General features: G+C 35.2%; 1 protein-coding gene across 5 annotated transcripts in view; it reads right to left on the bottom strand.

Annotated features, from left to right (window-relative positions):
* HELZ (helicase with zinc finger) overlaps nucleotides 1-14617 on the bottom strand; it is a 93215-nt gene that overhangs the window by 20534 nt on the left and 58064 nt on the right. For all 5 annotated transcript variants that reach the window (XM_074847394.1, XM_074847392.1, XM_074847393.1 and 2 more), the window contains 6 exons: nucleotides 14099-14277; nucleotides 12425-12543; nucleotides 10479-10624; nucleotides 7818-7965; nucleotides 4774-4957; nucleotides 3566-3794 (listed from right to left, as the gene is read on the bottom strand). In XM_074847394.1, coding sequence (XP_074703495.1) covers nucleotides 3566-3794; nucleotides 4774-4957; nucleotides 7818-7965; nucleotides 10479-10624; nucleotides 12425-12543; nucleotides 14099-14277 — 1005 coding nt within the window. The remainder of the gene's footprint in view (nucleotides 1-3565; nucleotides 3795-4773; nucleotides 4958-7817; nucleotides 7966-10478; nucleotides 10625-12424; nucleotides 12544-14098; nucleotides 14278-14617) is intronic.

The raw sequence follows: 14617 nt of genomic DNA, 5'->3' as shown, positions 1-14617 counted from the left end.
TTAAAACAGATTTAATATAACTGTGTGGCATTTTTATTTTTTTTGTGTATTCTCATTTTACACACCAAGCCATCCATCCTGCAACCCGATCCATGCATCTGAACCTCACAGCATAATGCAAAGCTCCCCGGTCATTTAAAATACGACACATGGGTCTGTCGATACATATCAGATCGCAGCACTGGGTGTATAGCACATTTATTATTAATGTCATGGACAGGTCTAACTTGGAATTCTTTCCTAGAAAACTAAACACAGTAAACACAATGCTTAAAATTCTGGAAAGCATATGATTTATGGAACTTATTAAAGCTCAGAGAGTCACAGGGATTATATAGATTCTGAGTCCCAGAAGACACCAAAAAGATTCCATTAATTTAGGTAGATCATTCAGTTCCAGTGTCACAAATACGAAAGTTGAGATATACCCTCAAAACTACTCTTGTGAAACACTTAAGAGTCACGTGAAGATTAATACGTCAGGAGTATCTAGAGGGCCTTTGAGATCCTCTGGTGGAAAACAAATAAAACCATACATTTTATTGTGGGACAGATATTTCTATAACATATAGAAGAAATTTCAAGCCAGAAAGACAACCATCGGATGACAAATGACTTTATGAAAATTCTGTATCCAACTTTTTGGAGGGTGGAGGGGTTCTTTAAACCATGTAATAAAAGAACATTCCTACCTGTCTTCTGCTTGCTCATGACATGTCTTTCTATTGCTTATTAAAAAAGTCATTACATTTTTATCAGGATCTATACAAAAATTTTACACTTAGAACTTTTTTTTTTTAACCTCAAAGGAACTTTTGGGGTGAAGTTACTTAAGCTTACAAGATATTTAAATAGGTCTGAAGATGTCACTTTAAAAAAAACTGATTGAGCTGTTCTCTTTCAAAAAAAACAAGAGTAATGAAAGTTATTGAAAAAGAGTATTAAAAAGACAGTGATCTTAAAAGTGTGCTTGACTATAATTCATTGTAATTCACCCTTCAGTAATAAGGTCTGGCCTATAAGCAAGCACTGGTATTTCCCCAAAACCTGTAAAATGAGAGATTGCTGCGCACTAATTTTCACAGCAGTGTCACATTTTGCTGAGTAGCTGGCTTTGTGGAAAAGAACAAATGTCTTTCTTGCATGAATACTGTAATGTTACTGATGTATTTAAAAATTCAAAATCTTTTTCCTTAAAAGCCCACCTTCTGTTGTGATTTTTATAAAGGCAAGAAACGCTCTTTTAAAATTCAGGATGCAAGATGGCCCTTTTTCTGCATTTCACTGTGAGGCAAATATATCTTGCAAGTGAGGATTAAAAACTAAAATTAAATACTTCACTGGGATGCTTTAATGATGGAACTCCCTCCAATTAATCAATTCAGTTACCAAACCTACTGCCAAGTACCACAAATCCACTGAGACCCATCCACTTTTGCTTAAAATGCCCCAAGCAGTCTCTCTACACATGGAACACTTGTACTGAGGTGTAAGAACAGAGAATAAAATACTGCTGTCTGTGTCTTACAGGGTGCTCTGGAGTTTAAAGGGAGTGTATGCCAAAACAGCCCTGTCTAGTCCGATTGTAACACACAGAAACGTAATGATTACCCTGGGCACACTTCACAGAGCTCTCTACAACTATTATTACAGAGTCTTGACTGATTTTGACAGGTATTAGAATATTTATAAAATCCAAGTACTCTCTAAACTTTTTTGAGGTCTGTTTTTCCTAACGAAATGTCACTTCTTTCAGACTTCTATACTCCTGTTGTACTAAAAAAGAACTATCTTTCTAGCAGCATGCCTGAGCCCCTCCAGCACTATTTTCAAAGAGTGAATGTTCAATTATTCAGTGAAACAAGACAATGGTGTATTAAAGGGAAAGTTTGAGATACATCTTACTAAAGCTCCAGTGCTCGTTTCTTAATTATCTTTTTGTTTTATAATTTCAAACAGCTATACATATATAAACAACTGCTGGTCTTCCAAAGGCAAACTCAATCCCTAACTGCCAAGACTGCAACTTATGTAGCATGCTGATAGCTTATACTTTTATTTTAGGACCCTTTTGCAGGCCCTATTTCAGATAGTTTGAAGGAGCCATACTTGGAGAAACTGCTGAGCCCCCACATTTGAAAACTGGGTCGCCTTTGGGTATCTAATTTAAAACCTCAACACTCAGGCTTACATGAAAATTCAAGACATTATCTTTCTCACTGGGATTTAGAGAGAATGAGACACATGGTCGTTCTCCAACAAAAGCTGTATTTAGACAAATGGTTAGAGAACCAATAACGGTCCTAGGTGCTAGCTAGACTAACTAGGGATTAACTTAATTCTCTGACTTAGGTAACGCTGTTCATGCTGAACTCCAATGTAGGGAGAGAAGCAAAATTTATCAACTAAGTAATTTCTGAACAAGCAGTAGGAGAAATCTGTCAGCACAGCATGGCAACCTCTACAGTGAAGTCATGTATCTCTGCAGCATAATTTGATGAACTAGAGACTGCACCAGCAGACTGTAACAGACACTCATCATTTGTGGATCAAGTGCTCGGGAAGCACAGAGCCCTTTCTCATCAGTGAGTTACATAAACCAGATCATCTCTAAAAAAAACAAGCAGGTAATGGGAAAAGTGAAATAAAACCACAATCATTATTTCTCTTTTAATAAGATGTTATTAGCAGTTTAGAGCAGATCACTATATTAATGTATAGATACTCTTGATGCGTCCCCAGCAGCTAAGTGGTTAAACTCAGGTTATATTTCATAAATACAGTAAACAAAGGTTTGGTTTCCATTTGGGTTTTTCAATTCTAATCTTTGAAAATCACATCCATTTTCAATACAGAAGAATACTGCTCAGGAAAGTAGAATACAACATAGATATAACAACTGACTAATACGTATTTTTAGCTTTATTTTAATAATGTAGTCAGCGCAGTGTTTCTTTTCTTTGAGAAATAAGGCTCGGGGTTTAATCTCTGATCATCTCAACATTTCAGCTCTTCCACTGGAAAATAAACCTTTGAAGAACAAGAACTTGGTATCCTTAATCTCAGTGTTTACATCTCTTAGCTTTTTCCACATTTCTTCATTTAGGTCTATAAAAAGTGAATTCGCTCAAATCTTGACAAGTTTTTTTCCTAGTGTCACGAAGACATATAAAAACATAAATAATGTTTTTCAAGACCATTTTAAATAATGGCCTTCTGCCTTCATACAACTGCCATAATATTCAACTGTGAAATTACATCATAATGTTTAACTCCAAATTATATATTACTTTTATTTAAACTTGTAAGAGGTATACCAAAAAAAACCCACTAGAAAATAAAATTAAGCATCTTCAATTGCTACTGTCAAGCTTTATGGTATTTCTGTGGATATAAATGTGAAGAATTTCAATTTCATTATACAGTTATTTTAAGGGTTTAAATATATTGTGTCTTATTTGGCACCTGAAAGAACATCCATCATTTTATTAAATCCATCAGTCATAGGTAAACACGTTTTCTAGTATCCTTAGCCCCAATTAACTAAGGAACATATATAAAGTACCTGCATCTTCCAATGGAACATAAAGCAATAGGATCTCCCACCACAGCTACCAAGGATTGTGCTCTTGTAATGGCAGTGTTGAGAAGTTTGTAATTAGACAGAAAACCATAATCCAAGTCTTCTGTTGAATCCTCCAGTAACTGCTCTTTCCTTTTAATTGGTGTTTGCTTATGTTTGCATGTATGCCGTGTTCGTACTGTGCTGAGAAACAAAACTCTAAACTGTTTTCCTAAAACGAAACAAAAAACAAATATCTGAGATAATTGTAGCTATTTCTGCTAGTAACACAATCAGACCACTGCACTTGCCAGCCACATTTCACACCTAGATATTCTGAAGAACTGATAGCTACCCTTCACATGACGAGCTTTATGCAAGAATAATAAGATTTAAAAATTTTAGAAGATGCACTATAAATAGCATATTCTATTACAAGAATATTTCCTTTTTAAAAAACTTATTTTTCATCTTGATATTAATCACTCCAGAACTTTCTGAAACGTTAATTATCTTTACAACATTGCCAATCAGCCAATAACAAATCTTGGAATTATTGATTCTACCTTAAAAAAAAAAGTTCTTGGTTCATACTTTAAAATTTCTCAAATATATGAATATCTGCCATGAAATAACAGAACACTCCACTCACTGTCACTCAGTTACTTTATTATCTTCCTTTGTTTATTACTGACTAAAAGTGCAACCTAGCAACAGGCTATGCCTACACAAAATTCTTGTTATCAATGTGATTCTAGGAACAAATACCTAAATTTGTGGATCTCTTTTAACAGTTTATTCCACAAATGCAGAGGGAAAAAAAAAAAAAAAAAAATCAGTAAAACATTTTGAGGCTAAAGCCTTGTTACATTTTTATTTGGAACTCTGTTTTTCCCCTTACGATAAAAATCCATCAGTTTTCACATTTTTCACTCACTCAATCAATGTATTTTTTAAGTAAGCTTGAACTTGATTTTGAAAAAAGATAAATCTCACATCCATGAATTTATTGGTTTGGTTTTCATTGTCGGAATAACATCTAATCGGCGTACTTGCCAGTTTCATTTTGATACGCTGATTTTTATCGACTATATCACAGCTCTCCTTTTGTTCTGATCATTTTAAGATTATTTTAGTAAGTCTTACTTAACTTCACCAGTTACATTTTTCACTTCCTTAGCATATCTTGGAGACATATAACTATTACTTACCCTGAACATTTAGCACTCTCTCTACACTGACATCAGACAGTCTTTTTTTCCGAAGTTCAGCCCGAATTCTGAACACTTGATCAGCATAAGGTGTTACGACACCTATACTGCCATCATCCAATTTGCCCCAGGCAACAGGCCATTTTCTTCTCAATTCTTCAACACGCTCTACTACTTCAAACACCTTAAAAGAAAGTCAGAATTCTTAAAAGTATGCTCCACTGAAGACCATTCTTTGATACAGAAAGAGAATTTGAATTTTAAAGCTCTGAAACATTTACATGACACAGTATTATGTAGATTTACTGAACAAGCAGTAATATTATTGCGTTCTAATACTCTAAAATATCATGTATTAAAACAATGTATTTACTATACAGTACCTTTTTTAAATCTTGAAATAAAAGTTTGCCCACAAAAATGCCACCTTTAAAGTACAAATTGAGAAATTATAATCTTAATTTTCATAATTGTGTTCCTATGAAAATGTCAAGTGCAGTAGGACCCTTCTTATCATACTTTAATTTCCCTAAGTAAATATACTGCCTAAATAGGGATTATTTTCTTTTTATTCTGGATTTTATATATGGAGAATATGTATACCAGAGCACAATCGCTTCCCATTCCAAAGGATACCATCAGGAGTTTCAGATTATTCATCAACTGCTAGTTCATCTCTATGAAATACTATTAAAGTGTGCTATCTGAGAAGACTAATGAGTAATAAAACCTGAAAACCTCCTCCTGTGAGGAGACAGGCTTAAAGTAACCTCCTGTCAAAAAGCACCAGGCGTAGCAGGTTCTGTTTCAACACACTGAATAGAGATATGCACTACAGAAGGTATTTCTGAATAACCTTATGGAAGGTTTGTGGTTTCTTTTTTTTTTTTTTTTTTACCATTTATATTCAATATGTCATTTAAAAAATGTCAATTTGTCATTCAATAAATATTTATCCAGCTATTTAATGCATGATAATGGATAAATGCAGGTTTCCTATAGCATCAAAAATGCAAGCTCGGCCTCTTACTGGAAGCGAGGCAGATAGTCTTTCCTACAAGAACCTCAAGTATTCTTAATTTTCTTCTCTTCCCTATTCATCCAGTTCTCTTTGGCTGTGGGAAGGGAGAGTTAAAAATAAATTTAATGCTCTTCACTTTTATATTATCTCTTCTGCAAAGTGGGAATTCTAGGGACTTTTATGGACATTTCAGGAACATGAGAAGTTATATAAATCACAACAGATATGTACAATAGTATAAAGTTCATAACTGCTATAAAAGTCTGTTGTTTTATGCTGACTTCCTAGTATCTAAGGTCTGATTATATGACACACATTCATTTGAGTATTTATTTTTTAAAACTTGATGTAAACTGGAACAGTTTATTGAAAAACTCAGGAATTTAAAAAAATCAGGAGGAAACTAATAGAGCAAAAAGATCTGCTAATCTTTTAAAAGTCACAAATAGTTTATTTTTTATAATTTCAGATTTTCAGAGGGCAGTGAAAATATGTGACTGTTTTTGAACAAGTCCTGAATATACCTTTTTGCAACATAAATTCTTGTATTTAAAAGCTCGTTCTACTGAGAAAGGATATTAGAATAAACTTTGATATCTATAAAAACCATAGCACAAATTTAATGATCTTTTGCAGGTATTTTGGCAAGCTTCTCTGAAAGCATATAGCTTCTGGATGTATTTAGAATTAACACCACAGAAGGAAATTTTAGAATTAAGACCAAAAAGGGAAAGTGTATTTTCCAGATTAATACTCAGTATAGGCACCAATGAACCATAAAATACCCCAATGCAAATGTCCATTAAGGGTCAAACAGCAAAAATCTCCCTCATGATCTGAATTTCAGTTTTTCATGTTGGTGTTTAAGCAGCTGTTGTCCTTCATTTCTGCCTGTAGCTATTAATGACTCACAATCTTCAGACAGTTACTTGGCCACTGAAGATATTTTTAGGTTTTTTACAACTTTTTTTTAAATGGCAAAGCAATCCAAGTAGATTAATGGAAGTAGTCAGGTGCCTTCAGTTTTTTTCAGTGATGTGTCCAGAAGTCATTGGAGCTTCTTATTTAAGCAGGTATTTTAATACATCACAGAATACATAACAAGTGCAGCATAGTAACAACAAAAAGGTTAAAAATTGTGCATCAGAAGAACTGCACCCTGATCAACAAGGAGAAACAGACAGCTCTGCAGTGCTTCATAACAAACACTGCTGCTATACTGCAACCTAACCAGTTAAAATTCCTCCTAAATTTAAGAAAATTAGTGATACTTCTTTGTTTTTCTTTAAATGTCAAGGACATTTCTTAAGACATCTTTTTGGTGGGGAAAAAAAGAACCTGGGTCAACCCTCCCCTAACTTGAGATGACTGGAAAAAGGCATCTTCCACTATGAAAAGTATTACCAACTCAGGGGAGGGGGGTGCATGTGTTTGGTTTTTGTCTGGTTTTGGGGGTTTGGTTTGGTTGTTTTTTTTTTTAACTCAAGGAAAGGAATGAAAATTAAAGTAATTTTTGAAGAATACAAATAAATCGATGTGAAACAAACATTTTGAGAATAAGTTCTCACCTAAAAAAAAAAATCTCATCTGCACATGATTAATGTCACTGATCCTAAACATATTAAAGCTAATATGAAATGTTACTCCAGAGGACTCTTATCTGAGTGGGAACATTTCTACAACAGTCACAGATATCTAAGTTTTACTTCAAATTGCAGTTACTCTCAGTTGCTAAGATACATCCAGCAGAATGTCACAAAAATGATCAGGAAAGAGATTCTGAAGAATGAGCCTGAAAGAACTGTATGAAGCTTGCAATTTGCAAAGAAAAAAAAGAAGATAAATTAGTGGAAAAGTTTACTACAATTGCAATGTCCACTACTTCATGTTTAGCAAACTCCATGTTCCCCTCTCCTAGTAGAGGACAATTTACATCTTCCACCTACACTGAGCAGAGACCAATAAATTTGGGGAGAGCGGAGCTTTAAGAAAACAATCAAGAATAAAGCCAAAGAAGAGTTACCTCTGCATTATTGTAAAAAGCTGTACTATTTTTTTCTTGCACATCTTCTCCACGTGCTGTGAAGAAAGTCAAAGGGTAGAAATCTTTGTGTGCTGGCTGCTTTCCACTTGCCATCAATTTGCCTTCATAGAAAAGTTCGGATGTATAACTGTAACAAGGCAAAACAATAAAATGTGGAGTCCACATATGAGCTCACTGATAAAATATGCAAACACAAAATATTTCATAAGGAAAACAGAACCACTGATTGCTATTCGGCGTCTTCAAGTGATTTCTCTGAACTGGTACTACATACCATACTACAGATGGAGCAGAAGGCAGTAAAAATATGCTTTACCAACATTTTTTCTACAAAGGCAGTATGTTCTTCTAATCTAAAGCTCGACAAAGTTATGAACAGCGTCACTAATGTTTCACTCAGAAGTTCTGGTGGCTTGAAACTGGGCAAAAGGAACACTTGCTGTCTGAACTGGTTATTGCCCAGGCTGACTGGACGATGGGCCTACTTAAATCAGTTAAGAGTTGCTGAACTTGGAAGACAAATTTAGTAAAGGTTTCATGCGTACTGAGAACAGTGCAGGCCAAGCGTACAGCTTTCAAGCAAACTTTTCCCCTGTGACTTCTACTCCAGACCAATCTATGTTGTTAGTCATCAGAAACACAACCAGAACATACTTCCTCTGCTGGCAGCAGCCACACAGAAGCTGGCTGACTAAAAAAGAAATGAAGCAAGAACTACTTCCATGGTGAAAAGTCAGAGGAAAGAAGGCAAACCAAATGGAACACGACAAAAAGCCAGCAAGAAGAGCCTTCAGATTACCATCGGTAGTACTACTGCATGCACAGCAGAGCTAAACTCATGTACTGGCTTTCATTAATTAGTGAATTCTGGTATAATCTAACTTTTGAATGCTCAGCCTCCAGCTTCAATGTTCTTCGGATATAGCTCTGTGGATGCAGTAACACGAACGCAGCCTGACATTAAGACAACAAAAGCAAGAGACTCTGCAGTCAGTGGGCCCAACGAGTTCTTTCAGGTTTCCAACTATCATAGCTTAAGATGTAAATAACTGGTCACAGAAAAGCTAAAGAAACTAGTCTGCTACCAAATCATCATCAAACTGCAGCCCACTGCTGACCAGAACTGGTTTACACTGGACAATCCTGAAGAATATGAAACTCTTCTGTGGACTGAGTTGCAGCAGTCCACTGCTGCCAATGAGCAGATTAATTTAATTAATTTCTTCTGTGAATTAATTCTTAGTAATGAGTTCTCATTAAACAATAAAACACCCTTTCTACAAGGACTGTTTTTTCCAATTACTGCTCCAAAGTCAGGCTGAACTAATGGCTTGTTCTTCCCTTAATTTCTTTCGGTCTCTTCAGTTAGGTAGGTGTGATTAATGAGCCCACCATGAACCATCTTCCTACACTTACTTCTGTCTTAAGTGCCATGGTCCCATTTGTCAGGGGGAATTCCACAGTATTAAAAAAAAGTAGACTTGAGACAATCTCCTAAAGGGACCACCGTGAGAGTATTTAGCAGGCTTCCCTTCACAAAGCAATACTTTCTAGTGGAATTAGGCACACCGGACTCCCACTAGACAGCCAACCAGCCCCACTGGCATTTCTGCAATCCTTACCTCGGTGTTCAACACAGTGGATCTTTCTAGGAACTCACTGTCTGAACTCCAACTGTTGAAGTGAATTTTCATGATCTTTCTGAGGCACATTTCTTGGAAGTGATCTCTAACCAAAAGCTGAAACAATCCCTTCCTTTTCAGATTCTCTCTCATTTCAAACTTAAAATTTCAAGAAATGTGTAAAAAAAAAAAACTTAGCATCTCTCAGTGTATAATTACAAAGTCCACAAAATGAAGACAGAACAAGCTATGTAACAAACTATGTTACATTCTTACTTTTGATTCCCCAGTGCACTTAAATACTTCTGGTTTTGCTTTGAACACAGTGATAACCTAATTAGTATGACTAGATACCAACATAATATTCCTCAGTACATATTTAAGCCAGGATTTAAACTTTAGCATTTTTCCCCATGATTGCACTTATTCTTTCTAGCACAGCTCCTGGATGAGCTCACTACACTAGCAGCCATTAGTTTATCATAGCATAAAAATGCAAACCCACTGATTAATGTGGCCTGAAAATAGTAAAAAAAGATGACAACGGGAAAGAATCATGCCCAAGATTTGACCTATTTTTTTCTATCCATAGTTGTGTATCTGTACGTTCCTTACATTGCACGTAGCTTACCATTCCAAGATAATCCACCCCAGTAATTCTAAAATTCTGAAACAGTTCAGAGAAACACAGACCCTATAAAGTATACTGCATAACAGTTAAAAAGGGAAAGTCAGCTCTTCTCTGGCTTAGTGTGCAAGTCTTGCCAGCCAAAGCATCCCCAGCTGAATGAGGGGTCTGTAATAGAGCTAACTGAACCCCTGGCGTCTGTTCTAGGAGACCTAATTTCAACCTAGTAACAAAGAATTACTCTAATAATTAACTTTGAAACAACTAAGATTTCATTACAGAAACATGTAATGCTTCTCTGTTCATTCAGCTGTGCTTGGCTCAAGAGTCATTTTGTTCACTCACACCAGTCAAAGAAACACATGATACAGTGAAAAAGTTCACACCTACTTGATGATAGCTTCATGGGAGCGATAGTTCTCACACAGCAAGATCCTGCATGGAAATTCTGCAGGGTAGTGCTCATAGAGCCGATCAAGCAATGAAACATGAAGGTTTCTTTCCCTGGCAAATTCACTGTAGACAAAAGGACTGAGCTGTAATAGACACACACATACAAAGAAAATGTAACTAAACATGTGGACTTGGAATTTCGTGCTCCCAACATAAGCATTTTGCATCAAAACAAAAACGAAACCTTACTTTTACTGTACCTTCACAGTTGGAAGACTTACACCATGACTATTCCACAGAAATGCCCATTCCTACTGTAAAAGTGACAAAAGGCCAGCATGCTCTTAAAGGAACAATAAAACATTAAATAACTATGTAAAGAGAAGAGAAGAACCCTTATAGCTAAGGTTTTTCTTTGTGGCTTACACAGATGAGTAACTCCAAGCAGAGAGCTGTTTGACCAAAACAAAAAACAAAAACACCCACAAACAACAACCAAAACACCCCAAAACCCCCAAACACTGTGTTTTGAATGACATTATACCATTACTCTGACAATCGCTTTACAGATAAGTTACTACCACAAGTAGTACAGATCAGAAAATATAAAAATGTGTAACACAATTTTAAAAAGTTAAATAGAAAGAAATAAAAAGAAAAAAATCTAAAACCCAAGCAGCCCAGTTACTACTACACTAAACTACTACTGGGCTTGTTTAACAAACACCATCTATCACAGCAGGAAAACAGAAGCAAGGATGATGAAAAAAGATTTTTAAAATAGAATTTTAAAATGTAGAAATTAAGCCAATCTACTTGGTCATTCTGAATACATATGATTCAGATTCTGAGTTTGAGCTTCACTTCCAATAAATATTATTTCTTGAAATTTAAATACTGGATGCCTCAGAGTAGCTTCTGTAAGAACCTGAGCTATGGAACAGCTCTTTACACATGTAGCCTGGGACACACAGGCCAAGTCAAGACTCCAGCCATCCAGCTGGGCTGATGTCATCTAGCCTGAAGTGGTGAGAATTCCAATCTCTTAGAAAGCCCTTTTCAGATCTGTATTTAAAAAGCACTGAGTCCTTGGGATTACTATTATTGTGACTTGAAATGATGTGGTAGTATTAAGTCATAGGTGGCAACACTACTCTATTACTTTACCAAAGCAAACATCCACTCTAGTGTTATTGTGACATGTCAAGAGAATTAAAGGCAAATCTATAACAACAAATAAATCTGGCCTAAATCAGCAAAGCAAGTAAAGTTGACTTTTCCAAGAATGCTTCCTCATGCCTACAGGCTGCAAAATGACATGCATAATCAGTGTTTTAAACTCTTTAAACCAAGCAATTCCTAGGCATATCGTAACATAAAGGCACTGCTTAGCTTCAGTTCTCTATTTCTTGTTCAAATCCTTACCAGATTATGATGCTTCTATGAAAAAAAAGTTATCTAAATCATAATACATATTCTCCGTATTCTTCGATTCTTTCAAAAAATCAACAGGGAACACCAGTCATAAAAAGTAGGAGAAACTCCTACCCTGACTGTAATAGTAACTATCGCCACATCTCATGCAAATAACATCCCTTGAATTTCCCTTGGCTTCCCCATCTATTACATGACCAGTACAATTTATGCATTTCCCCCTTTAAAGTGAAATTTTACTTGCATATAGCTCAGTGGTTGGGCAGGCAGGCCCAAGTCTGTTCTGTCACAGATTTCCTATGTAACCTTAGACAATTCACACATTTTTTGTGTCAATTCCCTTCCTATAAAATGGAGACAACAGTATATTCCCAGCAGAAATACTGTGAGTCTATGTTAGAGATCATGAGGTATTCACATACCACAGACATTTGGAGCAAATAACTTAAATATGAAAATACAAATATTATATGTATGCACTTTACATTCAAAAATTCCATAGCTCTTACCTGCATATGGTCTCCAGCCAAGACAATTCTTGTGTTTTTATTAGCTAATGCTAGAGGCATAATAGTTTCGCACTCCATAGCTTGCGCAGCTTCATCTAACAGAATGTGTGTAAAAAAACCTGTAAAACAGAGACATCACCAAATAAATGTAACTTGAAATATGATAAAATCAACACTGATAACAATACAAGAAGTTGTACTGAAAGTTCTGTATTCTGATACTAACAAAATTAGAAAAAATTCAGTATGGCTTATACAAATTAATTTCTAGCAACTACTAGAAACCACACAAACAATTTTCAAACCCTTTAAAATGACCAACAGTGGTCAACTGATTGCCAGTGACATTAGCAACAGCCCACAGATCTGCCTCTTTCTTCTGATATATGTGAAGTTAAACAAGTGTCTTATCTGAGCTCTCCTTATACCAGGAGGAAATGTCTCTTGGCAGACCTCCCTCAGTAGGTTTCTCAAATCTGAAAACCTTTTCATCACCATGAGGCTTTGGACAATGACAATGAAAAGGACTTCCTCATGTACTTGGAGTCCTATTAACTATTTTATATACTAAATTTCCCATTAAAATTGCACACATACCTGAGCACTTTGCTGGTTATGGACTTTAAGGAATGTCAGGGGGAAAAAAGGAACAAAGTTGAAGGAAAATTTAAATTCAATATGATAATATTGGACCAAAAGGTTTGTTGGGTGGGTGGGAATCTACGCACTGGGTAACATGCACTTGAAAAAAAACTGTGCCACAGTAGACTTACATTTTATGAAATGTAAATTCAGCATAGGTATAGAAGTGCTTTTATACACTGATATATATTAAAGTTCAAAACAAAGTATTAGAGGACTTAGTGTACCATCCAATTAAGACTATATATGTGAAAATGTACCAATTTTCTTTGGAAAACATGAATTTTATACAGCTGCACACACATTACTATAGCATGACTGTACAAAGCTCACTGCCAAACAAAGCAGTTACTTCCACATAAAGATCTGAAAATATTTACCATAAATTCCATATTAGTTTTCTCTATTGCAACAAATGCCTAAACACAGCCATAAAAAACTAACTGTAACAACTTCTGTAAAGAAATTCCACATTCTCCAAAAAGCAGATGAATTTCATTTGCAGATCAAGAGAACAGTAAAACCTAAGCAGCCTCTGCCCCCAAAAAATCAGTCTAATATATTTCAGTTTAGAAAACAACTCTAGAAGTATCACGTTAACATAGCATGGGCTTGTATGTGTGGGAGTTGTTTGCAAAGCTAAACAATTTACAAAACAAGAAAAAAAAAGCTCTCTGCATGTATTTATGCTTACATGCTCCACTGAGTAATGACCTTAATGAGCATAATATTCAGAGACAGAATCTCAAACAGAATTTTCCCTCTTGGATCTCAGCAAGACCAGATCATAGATAGTACTGTTTCTTTAATTTTTTTTTAAGTAAGGAAAAAACAGAATAAGCAAAAGGTTAATTTGAATGCCAGCAGTTTATAGTTTTGTAATAAACATTTATTCATTAAAAAATGGTAAGACCATTTTAAGATAATCGTTGTTTATTTTTTAAAAGTTCAAAGAATTGGTTAAGTAACTGACACTGATAAGAGGAAGATAATTCTCAAGCATGAACACTTCTTGTTTAGAAATTATTTTACCTGGTTCAAGATCCAGTTGACATAGATACTGTGATGTATTTAAAGTAACAACTACTACTCGTTGCTTAAGAATGTCTTCTTTCTGTGGCATCTGAAAGGTGGAATGTGTGCTTGAAATCAAACAGTACTGATGCACAACTGGGTGGACAGTCTTTACCCAGCGATTTCTGAAATATACCCTAGAAAGGAAAAAGGAGGATTATTTTCTATATAGTTTGAACACAGTGACAGCCTAATATTTCAAATGCCAATATTCTGTTTTCTGGTAAATAAATGTAATCTTCACGAAGCAAAACATCACAACTATGCAGAATTACATGCTAAGATATGCTAAAATGTCTTGGATTTACCTTCCATTATTTGCTGCAGTGCAATACTACATACATGACAGTTACCAAGGGTTAATTCACATATGGCAATTTGTAAATTCTTCATACATTTAAGTTCTGCAATCCTCACATCAATGTCTGTTTAATTTTAAACTATCAGTAAACTCATTTCAAAGAAATATTTCCTCAG

Source organism: Strix aluco, chromosome 21, assembly GCF_031877795.1.
Source record: "Strix aluco isolate bStrAlu1 chromosome 21, bStrAlu1.hap1, whole genome shotgun sequence".
Taxonomy (NCBI): domain Eukaryota; kingdom Metazoa; phylum Chordata; class Aves; order Strigiformes; family Strigidae; genus Strix; species Strix aluco.
Note: the sequence above shows the minus strand (reverse complement) of the source record. Positions and strands in the feature narration are given on the sequence as shown.